Source organism: Pyxicephalus adspersus, chromosome 2, assembly GCF_032062135.1.
Source record: "Pyxicephalus adspersus chromosome 2, UCB_Pads_2.0, whole genome shotgun sequence".
Classification (NCBI taxonomy): Eukaryota; Metazoa; Chordata; class Amphibia; order Anura; family Pyxicephalidae; genus Pyxicephalus; species Pyxicephalus adspersus.
Window position 1 is genome coordinate 45,904,634 of NC_092859.1, and position 23,209 is coordinate 45,927,842.

The following is a 23,209-nucleotide window of genomic DNA, read 5'->3' on the forward strand; positions in this document are numbered from 1 at the left end:
GTCTTTTAAAGAAAAGGTTATCTGATTCGTGTTAGGGGCATATAACATGGCTAGCATTACATGCTTTAAATCTATAAAACCTTTGACAAAAAGTAACCTGCCATCAGAATCACACCATTGATCTTTGTACTGGCAGGAGACCCTTTTGGATATCAAGAGACTTACTCCTCTGGTTTTAGACTCCAACAAGGAGCTGTGAAAGGCCCATTGATAATTGTGGTCTGTTAATCTGGGGATTTTTTCTGAGCGGAAGTGGGTTTCCTGAAGAAACACCACTCTCGGTTTCAACCTATGAATGTCACGTAAAATAGCGGATCTCTTTTCAGGGACATTGAGCCCTTTAGCATTAAGTGATACCACTTTAATAGCAGACATTCTTCACTTGAAACAGAAATTCAAGAAATCAGCACTGAGGGGTAAGGGGGTGGGTATGGCAGTAAAAGTGGGCAATAAGGGGGGAATTACAGGGGATGACAAAAACCACAGCTAAAGGAGTGGATTTACCACCTGCCCCTAACAAAAAGGTAAGGACTTTCTTGTTGGATTTCTTTAAAGATTTTATTACTTTGGAAATTTCAGTGCAGTGCAATCTAATTATCTAATTATCATACAACATTGTATGACAAATCAGATTACTGAAAACTCCACTTACCTGGTCCCCGCAGCTCCTCCGGAGACGTCTTCTTTCCTCTGTCTTCAGTCTCTGAATGTAGAGACGGTCTCCGGGGTTTCCTGGTGACGTCGGTGCGGGCGGGAAATTCAAATCATTTTGTATTGGATTCAATACAAAATAGCGGTATTGAGTCCAATACAAAGAAATCTTTATATTCTAAATATATATATATATATATATAATTATATTATATAACCTATTGTACAGGTATAATACATTAATACAACACTATTTTTTTAACAGATTTTTTATTTTTTGTGTTTTTTTATTTAAAATTTATTTTTAAATTTATTACATTTATTAAATATTGGACCTATTTTGGTGAGTTATGCCTAAAAATTATAGCCTACAATGTAAAATACATTTAAATGCAAAAAATGTAACGCTTTTTGCATGGAAATATGGAGAGAATTCCTGTTGGATGCCCGTCTTCTCGGTCGGATCCCCATCTTCTCCTTTCCTCGGCGTTCGCGTATGCATCCCTCAGCAATTCCTGATGACATCAGTGCGTGTGCCTGTCGACGGGGGGCGTGGGGGGTAATTGAAATTCCGAGTCCCTCATTCTAACATTCACCAAAAGCAAACCCCTGTCTTGGGAAGCTAGTTGCGCCATTCTAGACCTCAGTTGCCCACAGGATTTATGTGTGCAAATGATGACATTTGGGGAACAAGAAATTATGAAGGAAAAGGATCAGAAAATGCTTAATAAATTTAAACTTATTTATTTTATTTTACATGATTGTGTGTTTCAAACTTTATTATATTCAGGATATTTACTAGATCCTTGTTTGGACATACTTCAGTAAGTTACAGGTCTACAATTAAAAAAAAAAATTATTAATGAAAAACAGTGTACCGCTTTTGGTACAGAAATCCAGACATCAGTGAAACGCCCAGGAGGTTGAAAAGGAAAAAATTCAAGCAAGGGTAGAGCTGTAGCTCATAACAACCTATCCTAGGTTTTTTTTTTGTTCTCTGTGAAAATCAACCTAACTGGTTACTGTTGCTGTGACAACAGTACCACTTTTGTTTCATGTTTCTGCATCATTTTTCATAATCCCACCCTTGTGTGCACACATGCATTTGTGAGGAATCTAGGAATTTATAATGCCCCTCCCAGATCCTCATCTCGCCTTATCTACGTCCTTAAGAGTCATAAATATCTGCTCTTATGGTATTAAATCTCAGATAATCCAATACCATTTAACAATCTTTCATATTATTATTTTTTTTTAGCATTATCATCCATTTCCAAACAGCTTTTTAACATACTCATTATGAAGAGCTTATTGAAATTCATGTTGTCTAACAGGACCATGTAAAACTGACAGGTGGAGGGTATTATGTCCAATTCTGTCTTTGTTTCCTTCCCCCTCTTGCAGTGAATGGCTGGATCTCTCCCCTCCTCTTCTTTTCTTGTCATTTACACTGCTAAAGAATAGCAACTCCAGGGTTAGAAGCACAGTTTCTTTTTAGGAAGACCAGTAAAGGATTCCGCCAGCTCTCCACACAATCACAGGATTTTACTCCAATAACTACATGTGTGTTTGTTACTTGCATTCCCTGGATATTTCTGGATTTTTTATAAAGGATATGAACTAAAATGGCAAGTATGCTTGTTTGCTTAAGTACAAAGTAAATGACCGAATCCTGAGTATTATTTTGCAACAATTTTTAAGTTAACAATTAACTATTTGTGTTAACAGTTAACAATTTTTTTGCTTTTTTGTAAACACTTTATTAACTGCAAACAACCAAAATATTATAACATTATTACAAAATTCTTACCTGGAAATTTGTATGCTCAACTGCCATAACACAACTTTTTTTAAAGCATGCATTTAAGAGCTGATAATAGTGTAGAACAATTATTCCAAAATAACAATATAGTGTGATGTTACTGTTGTAATGTGTTGTTTATGTTTTGCAATCGTTGTCATGTCAAACTCATGTAAGCGAATAAGGACCTCATGTTTCAGGATTTAAAATAAAATCTGTTAGGCTGGCATTTGCTAATTTATTACAATGGTATATTAATTAGCTCTCTGTGCTAGAATGGCAGATTGTGTTGTGGGAGTAATGTTTTCTTCTGTTTCCAAAACACATTGTAAATGATGAAAACCCACATTCACTCACATTCTTGTCATTTGTCACTGTTTTTCGTGTAGATGCTAATTCGTTGTCATGGACTGTTTTATTGGAACTGCTCTGTTTGCCATGGATCACAGATTGGCTTAGATCAATACTAGCTGTTCAATAAACTCCCAGCAGTTCAGGGAAATATTGCATGTGGCTCTTTCATTTTGGCAAGGAAAGAGTTACAGAATGGAATATTCCAAGATGAATGTCACAATTTTTTAATTGTTTTATTTATTTTTACTACACATTAAGAACAGGTAGTGTTAAAATTTGAATTTGCTTCTTTGAAATGTTGGTAACTTATTTTAATACAGGGAACATTTTTTCTGGTTGATGATTGGATACACTAAAACATATCTTGAGCCAATGCAGTGCTGCATACAATTCAATGGCTGCTATGTACTCGCTCCTCCTTCGTTTCCTTTCTGTTGCCAGCTAGATTTTACCGTAGTCTCTCTGCCTGATGGAAAAAGAAATGACAAAACAACGTCGATTGCATCTTTCCTTTTTCCTTAAGGATTAAACGCTCCGTAATCAAGATGTGCTGAAGGAGAAAAAAAGGGACATACCAGGCATTTTTGCAATGATTCATCCAGCAGGTTACCGTGTTTTGCAAGTAGGAATACTGCATCTCTTTCCTTTGTGGCTGCTTGTAAACCTTACATATGCACAGTTCCGGTACTCTATCCCTGAGGAGCTAAACAGGGGAGAAATTGTTGGGAATATCGCTAAGGATCTTGGAACAGATGTGGCCAAACTAGTAGCTGCTAATCTCCAGGTACTTTCCGATTCTGATTCCCAATATTTCTCTGTAAATGTAAACAATGGAGCCATATTGGTGAATGACAGAATAGATAGGGAGCTGCTTTGTGGACAGAGTGTTTCATGTATATTAAATCTGAAATTTGCTATAGAGAATCCAGTGGAAGTATACAGGATTGAGGTGGAAATATTAGACATTAATGATAATTCCCCTCGATTCCAGAGTGAGGAGCTGACTTTAAAAATAAACGAGTTGGCATCCCCTGGTGCCAGGTTTCTTATTCCAAATGCACAAGATCCAGATATAGGCTCTAATGCTTTGCAGGAATACCATCTTAGTCCCAGTGAAAATTTTGCTTTGATTGTGAAAAAGCGGGCTGATGGTAGTAAATTCCCAGAGTTAGTTCTAGAAAAGGCTCTAGATAGGGAACAGACAGCTGTCCACCACCTAGTACTGAAAGCAGAAGATGGTGGGGTTCCATGTAGGTCAAGCACCATGCAGATCACAATCATAGTCCTGGACGCTAATGATAATCACCCGGCATTTGATCAGCCTTCTTATAATGTCCAGCTGAAAGAAAACGCCCCCAAAAACTCTTTAGTCATTAAACTTAATGCAACAGACCTAGATGAAGGTCCTAATGGAGAGATTGAGTACTTTTTTAGTAGTCACAATTCTGATGCCTTAAGCAACATTTTTCAGCTAAATTCAGAAATAGGTGAAATTCGTGTACTTGGAAATTTAGATTTTGAAGAGATTTCAGTTTATGAGATTGATATTGAAGCTAGAGATAAGGGAAGTCCCATTATGGAGGAACATTGCAGTGTAATTGTCCATATTATTGATGTAAATGACAATACTCCTGAGATGACTATAAGTGCATTTTCTAGCTCAGTTCCAGAAGATTCACCACCTGGGACAGTAGTTGCTGTCATAACTATAAAAGACAAGGATCATGGTGATAATGGAAGGGTACAATGCCAAGTAGACAAAAACCTTCCATTCACCGTAAGAGAAGACTTTGAGCACCAGTTTTCCCTAATAACAAGTGATCATTTGGATCGTGAAAGTGTTTCTGAATACCATATAACAATAACTGCAAAGGATATGGGGAATCCCCCTCTTTCCACAGTGAAAGTTATATCCGTTGTAGTTTCTGATGTAAATGACAACACACCCCAGTTTGTTGAACCAGTTTATGAGGTCTTCGTGGAGGAGAATAACAAAGCTGGTGAGTTACTTTGTACTGTTTCAGCTACGGACCCTGATTTGGATCAAAATTCACGTCTTTCCTATTCCATTTTACAAAATCCTAAGGATGACTATGGTAGCACATCCCATATATACATCAACTCTGAAAATGGACAGGTCTACCTAAAATTTCCTCTGGATTATGAAAGGATTAACTACTTCCAATTCCAAATAGAAGTTTCTGATGCTGGCTCCCCGCCTCTTAAAAATAAGACTGTTGTGCATGTTTTTGTTCTAGATCAAAATGATAATTCTCCAGTTGTTGTCTTTCCTGTAGTTGGAGCTAATTCAGTTGCCCAGTGTAAGATCCCACGTTCCACTGGACCAAATGTTATGGTAAGCAAAATATCTGCTGTAGACCATGACTCAGGTCGAAATGCTTGGCTTTCCTACAACTTACTTGAAGCAACAGATCCTACTCTCTTCAGTATTGTTATGAGAACTGGTGAAATAAAGACTAAACGTGCTATTCAGGACATTGATCCTACTTTACATGAGCTTCTTTTGTTGGTAAAAGATTCTGGAGAACCCTGTTTATCTACTTCAGTTACAGTAATGATGACCCTAGAAGACAAAGACCTAGAGGTGTCACAGGGTGTAAAGGACCACTCTAAAAAAAGGAATATCTCTAGTCTTACTTTGTACTTGATTGTGTGTTTAATTGTCATATCTGTCATCTCATTAATTGGTTTGGCAGCCCTTGGAATTAAAATTCACAAGTGTGAGAACAAGAATTTCCCCCTTTGTTGCCGGCAAACTCAAAAGAAAGCCGTGGTGGCAGGATCTAAGCTACATGGAACGTTTCAGCTTCACCCAAGCCTTTGTAACACTATTATAGGTGTCCGAGTGGATTGTGCTGGAAATATCCCATCCAATCGAAGGGTCAGAACATGTTTCTCCCCTGTTTCAGATATTAGTGAGTTTATGTTTATGAGGCCACCTCATGTCACAGCTAGCTCCTCTTCCCCGGGGATACTGGTTCCAGATCCTAACTTCTCCATTGCTTCCAATGAGGTGAGCTCCCAGAATTTGCCATTACTTGAAACCAAAGTCAAACAAGATGAATGTCATTAAAATTTCAATTTCATCTTTCATGGCATCTGTGTGGTGCGCATAATTACAGCACATTTCTTTCATCACAGGTCATTACGCCATACTGTCCACTTTATAAGAAGAAACATTTTTACATTTACTTTCATAGGGCAGATAAATCCTTTAGAGTAGAAGAAGGTGGTCTTGACAGCAATACACTACAAAAAAATAAATGTAAAGCTACTAAAATCCTTACCTATCAACTAAAGGATAGAACAGGCAGAGTATGATCAACATAATCAGTGACAAGGCCAAGTTGCTATTTAATGATTTCTCTCTGCAGCTTTTAGGACCGTTTCACATAACAATTTTGGTTAGAGGTAAAGGAAATATTTACTTCTTTCTATTTACTATCAGGTTCAGCTTGTCATGACTGAGAATGTCAGTACCACTACTACAGATGTACATAAGATTTTTTTTCCTTGCTCTCCACCCAATATTGTTTTGTGTCTTTATGGATACTACCATACCATAACAAAGTTTTAAATATTTAAAATAGTTAATATAGACTAAACTATTATAAAGCTGCAGATATTGTATTATTTCTAAAGTTGTTATGGATATCAGTTAGGAATTTTAAAAATTTACATGACTTTGTAGTTATATATCAGATGTTATTTCCACTGCCATGTTTAAACCAAAACATTTTAATGATCACTCAAGTTTAAAAGTGCCTCAATCAGTGCTGATATATACTCTAATATGATTAACAATTTAAATCATACATAACATTTTCTGTTTTAAATTTTGTTCCCAAAATAAGTATTAGTTTTACTTTTTACACATTTGCACAGCTCCCAGACATTTAGTACTAGGCAAGTAATTAATAAAAAATATAGATGCCTATGGTAAATACTCCTACCATAGGTTTATAAATATTCAGCCCGAGGAAGTCCCCATGCAGTAGAATTCATCTGCCCTTAGCGATAGATTTATATGAGTCCAACAGCGAAAACAGATCCTTATGGACTATAACACTTACCAAGAAGTGATCTAGACCTAGCCTTTTCACAGTGGATTGTCTGGAATATATTACTTGAGAAATCCTTTGCTTCTAAGACGGATGAAGGTCCATCAAACATTGTTTGGATCCTGACTAATCAACTGACTGATGTGTCATCTTTTAAAAAACTTGCCGCACTTTTGTAGATTGCCTTAAAGTTGGTACTGTATTGGACAAAACAGAGACTTTTGGGAATACACACCAGCAAAAAACGTCATAATTACAGTGTAATCAAGGAGACGTTCTGAAATACACTGACATAAGATTTAGTCTGCTTTTGCAGACACCTTTATATCTATTTATACCGATGGAGACTTGTTTGTAAAGTTTTTAGTGAGTCCTGATTAACATGCAAGCATCTTTTGAAGACCATACGATGGGGTAAGAACTGTCATAACTCATGAAATTCTTATTTTGACATTTTTGGTCATGCAAAAGTACATTTCATTTTGTGCAAACATTCATAATAAAGCATTTTTCATATTTTATTTGTGTCAATGAGTGTGTGAAACATTATTTTTCTCATCTTGTTTTACACCTATCAAAATACATACTTTTATAATTCATAATGATGGTTTAAACAGGTCGCATTAAATGAAAGAAGTGTACCATTTTGGTCAGGGCAGCCACTTTGTGAGTTGATCAGGATTTATTTAGAAGCATCCTACTAGAAAGGATAATTCTAGAAAATTACAAGTGGATCCTGGTAAACATTTAAACTATAATCCTACTGATATTTCTTCACAAAATGGCTGCCCACTAAATATATATTACAAATGTCTTTAGATGATTTTAGTGTTTGTTTACATTTTTGAAAACAGTTATGATCCTTACAGGAAATGATTAATCAATGATGACACAATGACAAATATATACATATAGAAATTCTGCTTTCACTGCAATATACATGCTGGTATGAAGAAAATGGGCATTTCTTTAAAGATAATTCAAAAATAAATATCAATTACTTGACCTACACATAAAAAAATGTTTAAAATACATAACTTTTGTGCTCAGAGCCTTCCCTACAGTTGCTAGCAACAACATTCACACTGTTAAACTGAGTTCTCTATCTTGTAATAGCCTTCATTTTTTTATGCAGTATTTGTGGGCAAATTGATAATTTTGTGGTGAGTAGACAACGAAAGAAATGTGTTGAGAGCATTGGTTCTAATTTAGGCATTAGCTGCAAGAAAATGCATTGTTTCCATATAATTTTTTATGATGCCATTTAAATCAAACCTGCCATCCTTCAAAACACCTTACAATTAACAAACAGATATAATTAGGGTCAGGTAAATGTGATCATTCTAGTTTTTTATATTCTTAACAAGCAAAAAATGATTTTATAAACACTGACTCAGGTAGCTGCAGGGACAGCTCGGCTTCACACCCCCAGCAGTGAGTTGCAAGCCTTACATTTATCTAATCTCTAATGTAAATACAAAGCAGGTGCTCTGAAAAGAAAAGAGAAAAAGAGTAACCTGAGCTTGTCTGAGAATAACTTCAGCGCTAAAGCTACAAACAAAAATTGTCCCACAAAGCCTGCAGCTACAGAGGTCAGTGAGGGGTTGTTAGGGCAGTGTAAATAATTCTATACCAGTAGCCTGACTATAGATTCACTTTAGGCGAAAAAATATTTTTCCTGGTCCAGATAAAAACATTTTTATAATATTCCTGTATGTATGCGTGAGTCATAAAACCTCAATTAATATTGAGGTTTTATGACTCATGCATACATTTTGTTCCCGTTTATGAATAGGATCTCTATGACCCTTTATTGTAAAAACAACATGCAGAAACCCTGTAATCAGAGGTGTGCCTACAATAAGGCAGGAACAGCATTTTTTAAGTATTTTACCTTTGGTTAGGAGGTTGGTTATGACATCCAAGAGTAACTGAAATGATTATACTGATAGAGCTGGCAATAAAAGCATATAGGTTATGGATTCTTGCAGTCCACCTTTCAGACTGAATTTTTCTACAATAAAAAAATTGTATTAATTTAAAACATGAATGTATGGCCAAATATTAGTAAACAAAACAGTGCTTTTGTTTAAAGTTGACCAACATTTTTACTATACATAAAAGGGTAGACAACCCTTTTATTTAAAGTCAAAATTGTATTTTGCCAAAAAAAAAAGGGTGCAGCACCTCCCTAATCTGCCTTCATCACCATGGCGATCAAGACAGAATGGGAGCACAAAGCCCCCTGGGATACCTATGTCACACATCCCGGGAGGCTCTTTCCTGTTGCTTCTGTGCATGCCCTAATCTCAGGCATGCCCCGACGGAGCACTATCTTTAATGGAAAAAAATATTGCCGGACTCATGCATGCGCATGTTTTTTCCCATCTACGTTACCCAATCTCGCTCCTGCGCAGTGCGAGATCGGGTGACGTAGGAAAAGCCTCCTCTGTGCCACGCCGAAGACAGATACCGGGATGATGCGGTACCCAAAGACGGATCGATGGATCTGTGGGATTAAAGGTGTGTGTTTTTTTTTTTTTTTTTGCCCAGGGGTTCCCCATCCCAATGGTACTCACTTTTCCGGTAGTTCCTCAACACTCTTTCCTCTGCTGCAGCCAACACTAAAGTCCCAATTGTTGGCTGGTGCTGGATTGCTGGATGCTAAGGCAAGTGTTCATGTCCTTCCATCTGTCATAAGCCTGAAAATTGTCTGCTAGACCTGAGTATCGCCAAATAGGAGGAGCTCTGAAAGTTACAATTCCCCCCTCCTCAAACGGAGAAACAAGGGTAACTGAGGGAAAAGTAATGGGCTGCCTGGAGGTCCGTCACGGGGCTCTGACATGAGGGTCTGTCACAGAGACTTGCACTGAAGGCCTGTCACTGAGGTCTTCTTTGAGAGGCATGTTTCTGAAGGATCTCTTCCTGAGGTCTGCACTGAGGATTAATTGCTTAGGGGTATTTTATTGACAATGTCCCATATTATTTCTCTTAGGAAAACCTAGTTGGGAGAAATATCCTACAGTTGTTGGCCCTGTCTTCTAAACCTGAACAGTTGTAATCTGTCATCTATTATATTTTGCTTGCCTCTCTGTCAATCATCCTGATATTGTCATTGTAGTACAGATATGTTTTGTTTTTTTGGAAACCTGTAAATTAGAATACACATTTTCTGTTTGATGAAAGCCCAACAGAAGTGTTTTCTAGCATTGTAGTTGTCTTGCACAGAGCCGGAGGGGTATAGAAAGGGGAAACGTGTCATTTGGTTGTTCTTCATCCTCACAAAGGCTGTAAAAACAAACATCATTTAGCAGGTGTTTTAGAATTCTATGGAAGAAGTTGAGCAGCATATCACCCAATCATGCCTACCTCCCATTATATACTAATCTTAACATTTTCTAAGCAGTAAAACATTAGGAAGCTGCTTGTTTAGTGGCTATCTGAACAAGCTCTAAATGAGCAGAAGGCTCCCAAAAGGAGTTCCAATCCTTTCTCAAGTTGACATACACTTTGATTCTTCAATTTTGTATACATCTTATTAGTATGGGCTGTCCAACTCTAGTCATGGGCCACAAACAGATGAAGATTTTCAACACTTATCCCCATATTTGTAAACTATTCCTAGTCCAAACTGTGAGGTAGGTTACTAAAATATCAATAAATAATTTTATATTTAGAGGGAATCTTTCTGAATGAAACATTTTCTGACTCTTTGTAAACCACATTCACTAAATTTACTGATGTGTGTTAGAGAAATATTTACCATCAAGCACTGAAGTTGGACAGCACTGCTCTAAGCCATACACCTCATCAAGCTACACTTGAAATAACCAGCATTTTTTTTTCTTTGCCTCCTTACATATGCAAAAGTCACACACTTCCCCATGAAAGCACAAGACATTGACACCAGCTCCAGGAGGCAGGGAGGGGTGAGGAAAGGCTACAACAGGAGAAAAAGGAGAATATTACTTAGTCTGGGTAACCAATATAGAGTATTTAGGGGACAGTACAAGGTACATAAGGTAACGTTTCAGGGTACTTACACTTTGGTAAAAAAAAAGGTGCAATATAAGGTGCAGGGTAACCATAAACTTATTATTTTTTGTATGTTTTACTTTGTACAATTGTTTCAAAAACACTTTTCAGATGACAGTCGTAAATTTGCAGACTTGCAATTCTTTCTGACTTGCCAACAAAAGTAACTTGAATGGATGTGGGGACAACAATGAAAAAAAAAGAAATAGCAGCGTTTTATTTTTATATTTTTTACAGGAAAAAGTCAAATAAACCAGATAACTTAGACTTATATAAATCTATATATCTAAGTCTAAATGATTGTATCCACTTATAAGTAGTATGTATATATGCTTAATAGTCTAAGGAGGTTAAAAATTAGTAAACCTGACACTATCTGCATGGAGTTTGCAGGTGCTCCCCGTGCCTGCTTGCAGCTGGTTAATTGGCTTCCCCCTAAATTGACCTTAGACTACATCAATGATATATGACTATGGTAGGGACATTAAATTGTGAGGGACAGTTAGTGACACAACTATGGACTTTGTACAGTGCTGCGTAATATGATAGTGCTATATAAATACTGTGGAATACTAATAAATTAATAATATTTTCCATTCTTAGTACACACTGTGAGGTAGGTTACTAAAAAAATACTAAATTTTTAAATATTTGGAGTGAAACACTAGGTCTGCTATTAATCCCTCACTTTTTATTCAGCAAGTAGCTGCCCGGATATTTATGTTCTCTGCCCTAAACATTGAGTCAGTTACCCACAACAGGTATAAATTTTATGAATCCGCATAAATACTGCCTACTTCCTGTCTACATACAATTGCTTCAGTTGTACAACATTGCTTTTGACTGATTTGCTGTGAGTGACAATGTTATTCCAAGTCAGTGAACAGGGGTGTAGTGGGGCGGGCATGGGTGGGAACGCCGTGTCCTCATCGTTTTTGGGAGTGGGCATGTGTGTCCACTCTTTTTTTACAAAGAATTCTTTTGTGGTCCAAGGCTCTGGCCTGTCCGCCCCCCCCGAAGAAGGACCCCACTGGGGGACGCACTGGCCAGAGCCAAGAACCATGTCTCTTGTATTTAATTGTAGGCTCAGGGAGGTGGACAGGTTGTCTCTGAACACAACCCCTCACTCTCCCATTGCAGGCTCAGACCTGCGATGGGAGAGTGGGTGGGTTCTGGTATCATGACGTCACTCTGGAGGATGTGACTTCCCCTTTGAGTGACACAGGCAGGGGTGTAGTGGGGCGCCCCTACACACCTGTTTAAGAATAAATATTGATGCCAAAGGAGAAGTAATATTTTTAGAAGTTAGTATTTTTGTCAAACCCTAAATTCACTTATGCATAGATATTTTTAGTAAGTATGAATGTACACAGGAAGCACAGTGCACCTTTTCTTAGCTTTCGGTTACATCTAAATGTTACTGCATCAATTCACCCTGCATTTTGTTGGTACTTTGTAACATTTTTTGCTTGGCTGTTTGCAAAACAGTACTCCCAAACACATCTTTGGTAGGTTCCATGCTGTATTTTAAGTAGCAGTTCTAACAAGTCAGTTACTGATACCAGTAAAAGTCACAGCTGTGTTTGATGGCTGAATTTTACTTCCTATACAGCCAAGAAGACAAAACTGAAAGCAGAATCATCCACCTAACCCTGCTGGAATTTTAATAAATTTAGCAATGGATCACAAGGAGGTCTGATATGCGTAGTTTAGTGGTCTCTGAACTGTAGGCTGGATGTGGCTTTTGCTTGTCTTTAACTAGCCTTCGTGTCACTATTCCTCATGACCCAAACTAAAGTGCATTACTCATCCCACTGACATGACAGGTCACTATTCTTCCTCCAATTGACTGACCAGGCACTTTTCTTTCTCCCATAGACCATCGACCCTGGGTCATTTACTACTTTTCCTGGCCACGATCTAGTTTCTATAGAATCTGAAGGATGGTGACGTGGCCATGTGTTTGGAACACTTCAAAACTCTGGGTGTTGGCAAAACACTGAGAGGTAGGGCAAGAAAATATCAGGACTGTAGACATTGAGCTAAGCTCAGTACTATGTGTACTTCTCAAGTGGTGTAAGGTTCTTTTCAAAGTTTAATTAAGAATTTTTAGTCTTTAGGTCATGTGAGTGAAGGGCACTGTATTGAAAGATTAAAACAATGGTTTGTTTACAAGACACATTTTCTTTAGTGAGTAGCCAATACAACTTCTATAGAACCAAATTCAAGAGGTAAAAGTTTCTGGGTTTTCATGATACTAATATTGAATGAATAAATGAATGAATACTTTAGAAGCAGACAACACAAGTAACTGCACAATACTTTTCTGTAACCTGTATGCTGAGTGTGTGTATATTAGAAGCATATACAAATTCCTAACTTAAGAGGTTTAATTTAGCACCAAACTCCACCATGGTTATTTGCAATGAAACTGGAACAATTACAGTAAACAAGTTCCACATCATTAACAAACAACTTCAGTAAAATAAAAGTGGAAATCAAGTTAAACCCTTCAAATACTATTCCAGTGTCAACACTGTTAACATAAATATCAAAACAACCCCAGTCATTATTTTAACAGCACGGATTTGCTGCCCAGTGTGTTGATGGTAGTGCCAGCACAGGTTAGGAAATAGAAAGTAGGCTGTAAGCCATGTATATTTTCTTGGGAATAGGTTACATGCCCAAAGTCTGCAACTGATTAAAGCAATAGCCTACTACTAGGTACATTTTGAAAGAAATCCAGATCCAACCTCTTCTCAGGAGATCAATTCAGGGCTAAATTTGCATTTATGCAGAGGCAGGCAATCTATTTTGAATAGACTAGCAAAACACTCCAAAATGCTGAAATAATTGTGTGTTGCCTTCCAGTGGTGGGGTGACATTACAAATTGAACTGTGTGCACTAAATTGTGACTGTTATTGTACTGTGCTCTGAGGCCTAACACAGTAAAAAAATATCCAATTATACCTTTATTAGTTAGAAGAAAAAAAAAACTTTTTTGCCACTTTATAGTAGGGCCAGACTATACCCAATTTCTTAGTAAGTGCTGCCAAATTGCCAATTCGTTTTTTTTAAAGTGTGCGTCTGAATGCAGTTTAAGTATAGTGATCAGGTGATGGTCATAGATGGTCAGCAGCTTTTTGAAGTGTGGTAAAGTCAAGATCCAGTAACCAAAATAAAACCAATACAGAAAGTGGCACAAAGATGTTTTCTTGTTCCTAATAGATTGTAGTCAGAAGTATACTTTTCAAGGTTTAAAATGTAGCACAAATGTACCTTTAAAAGGGCTTATGTTAAAAAATGTAAAAAAAGCTTTCAATCTGCTGCTGAGATCAGAAACCCTGTGATTTTTCTATCAAGGTTAGCTATTCATCTTCAGTTCGTAGTCAGATTAGTTCTAGCTGTGAAGGACACATTTTGATTTATTTAACCCGATGCAAAGAGCACCATGATGAGCTATGCAGAGCAATTAAATTACACCTTTTATCGAGTTACTTTTCCCTTTTATTATGACGACCATCAAAATGTTTCCCAAATGCCTCTTATCATTTATATAGGCTTGGGATGGCTATTGTTCCTATTTACTTCCACTACAAACATCAGAAATGTCACTCCCAGGGTCCACATTAAAGCATAGTAATGGAATGCCAAGCAAATGATTATCTTAAATGCATATGCGCAATGCAAGTAAACAAATGTGAAGTAACATATTTGCTCAGGATTAAACAAAAGATTTGAGAAGTTTTTAAAATGCTTATGAAATGCCTTCTATTAACACCAACGTGACTGGGCCCTGAATGGGCATCCAGAAACCCAATTAGTTAAAAATTAACGGAAACCTTTCCTAAAAGAAACCTAGAAGTAGAATTAAGTAACCCAGGCAGGTTAACTTTTCAGACCTACATCACATACACAAACTGCCCGCACTGACCCATTACCTGTTTACTAGTAGATTCTTATGTAAAGCATGAGCTGCAAATTTTGGACCCACCAAGATCATAGATTATCCACAAACTCTTTTCTCTTTTCTTCTCTCTCTCTCTCTCTCTCTCTCTCTACCTATATACACACAAAGACAAAAAGTGAAAAACCTAATCATAAAGCAATAAAGGACATACCAAAATCAAAATGGGTTCTGTTTCCTCTTTCATCTACAAGATGAAGCCCACATGGACAAGCAATGACAGACATGTACACCTTGCAAAATAAGTAGGACAACAAAAATTGTACAATAAGTACAACTTCCACTTGTATTGCATTCCAAACATTATGCAGCCTTTTATAGGGTCAACAAAAAAATGCTATGCTAAAAATGGCTTCCTCGATGTCCCGAGCAATGTTCAATTGTCATGTATGTGTGTACATTTAAATTAAAAACTGTTTCCACAGTTTATTGTTGCCCACAATCCCAATTATTCGATGTACATAGCACACACTTTCTTGAAACCTACAATATTCACATTGGAGGCTTTGGTGTTGTAGCAAGCCAAAACAAAGTAACTTGGCATTTCCAGGCAGACTGACAACTTGCTATCAATGAAAATCTTCTACAGTGCATTCAAACAATGCAAATTTGAAGCACATCAAATAAAGGTGTTCAAAGGATGCCTGAAGCAGTGGAGACTAGAGTTTAAACACAAGTAGGCTAAAGCACCTTAACATGTCAGGGGTTAGGATTTAGATTTTCACCCTCATGTGACACTGCAAAATTACCAGAGAACTCTAATGTAACCTATGCCACTTGTTACATACAATGCACCAAACAATCTAGCTTTTTTGAATGAGGTGGCAATGTAATTTCAGTCGACTTTGCCAACCTCCCATTGCTTTGCTGACAAAACTTTTAGGTCCCTAAGACCACTATCATTTCTCATCCACCTCCATCATGGAAGTGCTTTTTTCTTGTTATGTCAATGTTATTGGGCAAGCTGCTTTTCTCTTTTACTGACATATTTTGCCTCTACCCCCACCTGAGCTACAACCCAATCATAATCAGTTTGGTTTACCCTAACCTATGCAGAATATCAGAACACCAGCAATTACACTGCCCATTGTGGATATTACATAAGAAATCAACTTCACACAAAATTCACATTTCACTCCACATACAAATGTAGAATAACTGTCATTGAAAATAATCTTTAGGAACCATCTCCAGAGACATTAGAACAAACAAGGTCTGTTCAGAAAGTGCTGTTCACTGAAGGAAGGAAGACAGGCAGGAGAAACAAGAAGCGACTATAAGTGGATAGTTGTTTAATGATCCAGCATGGCAGATCACTAAATGATGTCAGGAAACAGCTTTACTGGTGCTATTTTTGTTAATGATGCAAATTTTTTAGCAAAATGATTTTCCCTTTCTAAAGCTTTAAAAAATGGTTTATGGCCTCGGTTACATAGCTCGGTTTTTCTCTCTTAAAAATATATAACTTGCCCATCTTTAAAATACTAGCATACATACCAGGTATGAAGATATAAAAGACCAGCAAAAATGTAGCCTAATGCTATACTGATATTAGCCTGGCAGTCTGATTTGGTTAACGTGGTATTTAGGCTGGAGAGTCGCTTGGGGAAGGCTTAAAATGAGAATAGAATGAAAGTATCAATCAGTCCTTCCAAAAATTAACCAGTTAAGAGATTCTGTCTTGTCCCTAGTGGAAAATGTTCCCTATATTATTGCATCGCTAGTTCAATCTGCAGAAAAAATCCTGCCTGATTGCATTTTTTTTTCATTGCAGGACTATAGTCCTGCTTTATTTTATCTGTTTTCCAAAGCACCGTGTATCATTTATTTTTGGTTTGATTTCAGTAATACTGACCTTTTGCAGCCATGGTGTAGCCACTTTCTGTCTAAATGCATGTACTCCAGCAATGGATGTATGGCAATCCTCGGGGCAGTTTTTGGTAATGTGACAAAAGTGGACCATATGTGCATTGAAAGGCCACTTTAATTTCCATTAGAGGCCATTGTAAGCAATTAGGGGACATTGGTGGAGCAATGTTACCCATAATAGATAATGTCTAAACAAGTTCCCCCATAGAATGATTAGTAGAATAGTTCTGATTCACAATAGAAGCACAGCGTTAAAACACAACACATTGCTTTTGTTACTTTCCTTTCTCATTTTCTTTGTTTCTCTTTACTCCTTTTTACTTTCTTTCACTCCTGTTTCTTTATTTTGAAAACCATAGGGATGTCATTTGAATGGGGTTACAATTTTTGAAGCCTTGGCAATCTCATGTACCATAGTACTTTGATACAATAGTTGTGTTTCTTTTGCAGGAACACCCATTCTACATCAATTGGTTTTCATGACTTTTCATTGCTAGCCATGAAATAATATGTTAACCTGTGACCAATATTGTGCCCCCATCTCTTTTGCCTGTAGTGTTTAATTGCTCTCTTTTGTGCAGTATCAATAAATGATTAATTAAAGAATGTCAAAAAATACATGGCACATATCGTACAAGTGTTGCATGTGTATTGTAAACATTATGTACAACTTTTTAATGGTGGCAGGGATTGCTAGAAAGCCAGCGAAGTGGATGCTCCAATTTCATTGAAGGTCTAGTTTATTTATGTGGACTGCAGCAATTGTGATGTGCTGTATAGCATGTCACAACCTGCTTCTTTGTGTAAAAATTCAGCATGCACAGTGTTTTGCACAAAACTGGGGACATTGACAAGCATTGTTGTTGTTGTTCTTGCACTGGGATGCATTGCTGTCTCTCAATAACATTTTCCTACCTATCCTACACAATCCATTTTGAAATTTTGACCAAGCTACCTATAAACAATTAATAAATTAAAATGCTAAACTCAAGATTTAATGGCCTCATTCAGGGCATTTGCAGGAAGGTCTTCTATGGATTACAGAAACAAGAGACATATTCTTTCAATGTCCTGCTTCAGTAGGTCTGTGTCGCCAGAAATATAAATTGATTTTCATAACAGTGACAGACCTATATTACATGTACTGCTGAATACTTGTAAAATGTGCTAACTTTTCTTTGCATTCTTGCCAAGTATTGAGTTTTGTGAGCAGTAATTCCACTGTAATCATTTTGGAATGAAGGTACAACCATTTTTTCTCACTTAAACTTAGGTAAACTTGGGTAAATTCTGATGCAAACTTGATTTGTAAAGGCAACGTTCTTTCAGTTATTAGTAGAAATACACATACTAATATTGTTGCAACAAAATTTTATAAACACTTTTTTTTTATATTATAATAAATATTCGTTTTAATCAATGGGATGTTAGATGCCTTAAAAGTCCTACTTTAAGGCCTACTTCCTACCTATATTTCAGTTTTATTAGTAGTACTTAAATGTAGTACAAGGAGGAAGCAAAGAAAGAGGTTTTGAGGCCCAAGAGTCTTGTGTCAAACTATGGATGTATTGGTACATATTTACTTCATATATAACAAAGTCATACAAATACATAGTTCATGAACCTAAAACATGTGATACATTATCTTCTGTGAAAAATCACAGAAGTAGGAACCTTGTTTCAGGTTAACATACCATGTTATATTGGTTTCATCTATTTCTATTCTGAGTCACAAAAATAAGGTATTTTACTAGACATATTGTTGCTAGCATGAACAGTAGACAGCAGAGAGGAATAATAAAAAATAAAATAATAGGACCGTGTTTTCCGTATACAAGTCCCCGACGCGTTTCGCCCAGATTAGGCTTCCTCAGGGGTATATGACTTTATACGATTTATGGTAGGTGGTATAAAGATCGGTTCTGAGTGATATATTCAGGACAGTAGTTCTTAAGGTAGTGTTGATACACAAGTAGGATTCATTTAAACTAACAAAATTGTTGAGTACCAAATGATGAAATATTAGGGTGATAATGAGTATTCATCCTGTGGTCTTGTGCTCATACAAGGTTGAAGGTTGTAAATTAAATGTATGGGAGTTGGATGCCTGCAAGTTGTGATTATAGAGGAGTATAGCGTTGTTGCATGGTCAGGTGCTAGCAAAGGACTCGGGGGTAACAGGGAACATCCCTACTTCCATCACCCCCTCCTCCACCTCCTGGAATCACCGGATATTTGTATTTGAATACTTAAATGTATCTTTATTCATTGTAAGAATAGTTTTAATTAACCTTACAATGCAATATGCACAATAAAATAATACCTAAAGCCTTAAACATGTTTTATCTGTCTTGTAAATACAACATTCCAGAGGAATAACCCTATGAAAAAAAAAGATCTCTGCTTTGTGAAACATGTTCCCCTTAAAGTCTGCTGGGTAACCGCAATTCCTGCAGTGCAAAAACCTGGAGTCTTCTCTGCATTCATTGGGCCTGATTTATTAAAGCTCTCCAAGGCTAGATTCAGCAAATCTTGAATGGATCTGGTCCAGGTCCTTTTCCAGCAAATAGCAAATTACTTTGAAGAAATCCATTCCAGGTTTGCTGGATCACTCATGAAACTGTATCCTTTCCAGCCTAAAGCTACATACACACTTCCAATGGTTCTCACTCGATAATCGGTGCAGGGTCGATATTGGACGAGAATCTGAAGTATGTACAGCGCGTCGTTCATCATCCGAACAACCATCCTGGCGGATCCACGGACGATGACCGATCAACGTAATGCAAGGGAAGGTGGAGAGTGCACAGCGGGGTGGCGCTCTGTCACTCCCCCCCTCCCCTCTGCATGGAGCAGAACGGTGCTGTATGTACAGCACTCGTTCATGCATCATGCAGTGCATAGTCGTTGGAAAGCATCGTGAAAGATCCTTTGCAACAACTATAATTGGAAGTGTGTACGCTGCTTTAGAGAGCTTTATTAAGTCATGGCCATTGTTCCTCCCACCTACTCCTAGGTCACTACAGTACACAAGGATAAGGATCTTTATGTGGACTCTCAAATGAGTTAAACACTTTTTTGAAAATAATGATCCTTATTATGAAGTGTCAGCTGTGCAAATTAAGCCTACTGCATCTGCTAAAATCATCCTCTTTGGGTGCTCTACTGGAGCAGTAACATTGGGGGGTTGAAAATGGAGGCCATGAGTTATAAATGTTTTCCAGGGCTTCCCAAACTCCTATACATTTACAGGCAATTTATTTCAAACTGTCTACCTGATAAAACAGGTAGATTTGAGGCTTCACATGTTTAGTATTTTTACTTTACACAACATCATCTTTGTATTCTGCACAAATAATTGCACAAATATATTGTGTTGTGTGTACTAAAATAATTTTAGTAATTTTTTTTATATTTGGGTTATATAAATAGTAGCACCAGTATCTTGTAACTTAACTTACACCACCTAATTTTACAGGATCTCTTAAAATTTCTGAACTTTCAGAAATATAAAATGTGTTTAAAAAAGAAGAAACAATGCTCCAGCAAAAGAGTTAAAGGCACATGATTATTTGCAGATCTCTGAAAATGTAATTAGTATGTATGCTGGTTAGACACAGAGTTTATGAGACAACAACAACAACGAGAAAAAAACATTAGAGAAGGCAGCTCAGTGTGAAAAAGAAGATTCTGGAGATAATCATGGTGCAGTAGATCTTTGGGATTGTTGGTCTTCAGATTTACCGAAATTATATGTAAACTGCCAGATACAAAGACAAGGGCTTAAAATAGACAGATGGTTTTAAATGCTATTCGGAAAAAATGCTTAACTCAGCCCGGAGTGATGCTAATTTGCACAACTGGAATTCTCTACATTACATCTAGTTTCAAAAACTAATTTTCAGAACCAATTTGTAAAGGGCTAAACAAAAAAAGTTCCCCTCCAGTTTTATTCCTAGGATGCTGCCATAGGGGAGGATGTTTTTTGTCCATGTTAAAAAAAGTGCATATTTGATGGATTCAAGCATTTCCTACTGACTTACACACTCCCCTTAGTAGTATAAATAAAGCAGATCCAGCATTGGGAACCTTTATTTGCATGTGGCTGCAGCAGATTGTGGTATGTTTCCCAAAAGTGAAATGTCCCTTTTGTTCTTTGAAAATTTGCCCCATGGCTGTGCAAATTTAGCTCCTCATAGTGAGTTTTAAAGTAACTACAGGGTTAGTAGAGTTTAGGTGGCATTTTAATTCTATCTGTTTAGTGTGCATTCATATACTTTCACCTACGGTTTACATCAGGGGCTTCTGTTGCATTTTATATTTAACCCCTGTACTTCATTTGCATAGCAGTGCATCAGTCATTTTATGACTCCCTATTCTCAGGCATGGTGCAGGCTTTATTTTACAAAGGGAGTGGGTAGAGTTAAAATTTATCTCTTAGGGGTTTACAGCATGAGAGACCATTACCTCTAATCTGCCTTCACTGCTCCAGTAATTAGGAAGTTAATGATTTTTATATTAAATCTCAAAAAAATATGGGGTGTGTTTGAAAATGGATTCCTATCAATTGGCATGCTTTGCCCACAGCAGTAAAAATGGTGTAGTAATAAGCGAGTATAGGTATAAATAGGATATGTTTACAAAAGGCCTGATTTTAAAGCCCTCCAAGGCTGAAGTAGATGCACTTTCATCAGTGAATCTGGGTGACCCAGCAAACCTAAAATCGATCTGGTCCAGATGAAAGTGTATCCTCTCCCGCAAGGGAGAGCTTTATTAAATTAGGCCTATTGTGTCCATCTTACCAGTAGGGCTGTTGTGAGTTACAGCCACCCAACAAGAATAACACCCACCAAGCAATAATATAACACAAAAAGTAATATAACACCAACCTAAAAATAATAAAACAGCTACCCAACGATAATATAACACACAGTAGATGGTAGATGCTGGATTTCACTGGAAAAAGTGTATGTGTAGGTCTACGTGCATACAATGTAAGACTGGTGTATGCCTATTCTGATCTAGGGAGAATAATTAAGGTGATTTGATTGGGTTTTGGAGAATTTTTGTTTTGGTTTGCTTGCTATTTACTTACTAGTGATATATTTCCATGGTATATTCTCCTCCATTTTGCATTATTTTACAGTTAATATTTTATGTTTTAAAATGTGGTTTTGTTTGTTTCCATATAAATATGTGTAATTGATACATTTTAATACAGTTTCAACAGTATATTCGTACAACTGATACAGAAACTTTCCAGTAATAATATTGGTAAAAAGACTATTTACCTGTTCAGTTCCCATTTTATCCATTACTAGTGAGCAAGATTCTGCAATGTATCGGGCAGCAAGGAACAGATGCCATAAGAGTTGGTTTTCCCCATAATCCCCCATTAATACCCTATTCACCTATTACAAAATGCCACACATATTTTCACTCCAAAATAATCTTATATATTACTACTTTATTCTCTTATGCACTATAAACTACTTCAAACTGATGTAACATCTATCACTTTTTGTAATAGATTGTGTTTCTATTGCAGTTCTCTAGCCTCCTGTTCCCCATTATGAACATTAGTGGCAGTGCTCAGAGGCTTAGGGAAAAACCTGCTGAGTGCTGGGGGTCAGATGATCACATGACTGTGTAGCTGCCAGAATTATTCATGCAAACTTAAAAGAGCCTGATAATATCTGTGGTGTGTTTCCCCCTTGAAGTTGCCAGGTCGTACCTGGATCCCTCCTGATAGGGTGACAATAAAAAAAAACTCACACACTCACACGATCAATAGTTTATTGTAAAATTCAACATACACAGGAAATAGGGTAAGGGCAGCAGAGTACTAATAAAATAATGTAAACTATACTTTGCAGTATATTACAATCCCTGTACCACGGTGGACTCAAGGACTGCCTGCCCTGGATAACTGACAGCATTCCATGGCTCAAGGTGCTCCCTCAGTTCTCCAGCTATCTAAGCACCTTATTAGCCTTAAAAGGCACCAAACATACCATAGGCCATACATACCATAGATAGTGCACCAGGGCAGTTGTTATCTAAACCTAAACAGAGACCTCCTATGCAGCAAGAGGCAACCAGCCATCTGTCCCCAAAGAGAACCAAGTTGCCAAACTATCCAAAATATACTAAGTTTAACCTCTACATCTCTTATATGTATAACAGATTAAATAAGGGTAAATAAATAAAAGTTTAAATAGGTGGCCTCACTACACTAAATAGGCTCCACAAATCAGTCAGCTTCTATATGTATGCTGGCCTCTGAAAACTCACAAGGCCTCAAATACCCACCTAGGTTATTTTGTGGGTGATCCAAATGTACCTGCTAGTAGTGAAAGCATCAGCATCTCTTTGTAATGTGTAATGCTGGCCGTTAGAACATGACTCTGTCCCTGCTGAGTGCTGATTAATGCTCCTTTTCAAAAGCA

General features: G+C 37.1%; 1 protein-coding gene across 3 annotated transcripts in view; it reads left to right on the forward strand.

Moving 5' to 3' along the window:
- Window positions 1-2,973: 2,973 nt before the first annotated feature.
- The window catches only part of LOC140323510 (protocadherin gamma-C5-like), a 37,821-nt gene continuing 17,585 nt past the window's right edge, over window positions 2,974-23,209 (forward strand). The window contains exon 1 of one of the 3 annotated variants that reach the window (XM_072400668.1): window positions 2,974-3,590. In XM_072400668.1, the coding sequence (XP_072256769.1) occupies window positions 3,396-3,590 (195 nt within the window). In that variant the 5' untranslated portion in view covers window positions 2,974-3,395. Of the gene's footprint in view, window positions 7,303-23,209 lie in introns of all 3 variants that reach the window. The other 2 variants (XM_072400666.1, XR_011919391.1) reach the window with 2 other exon arrangements.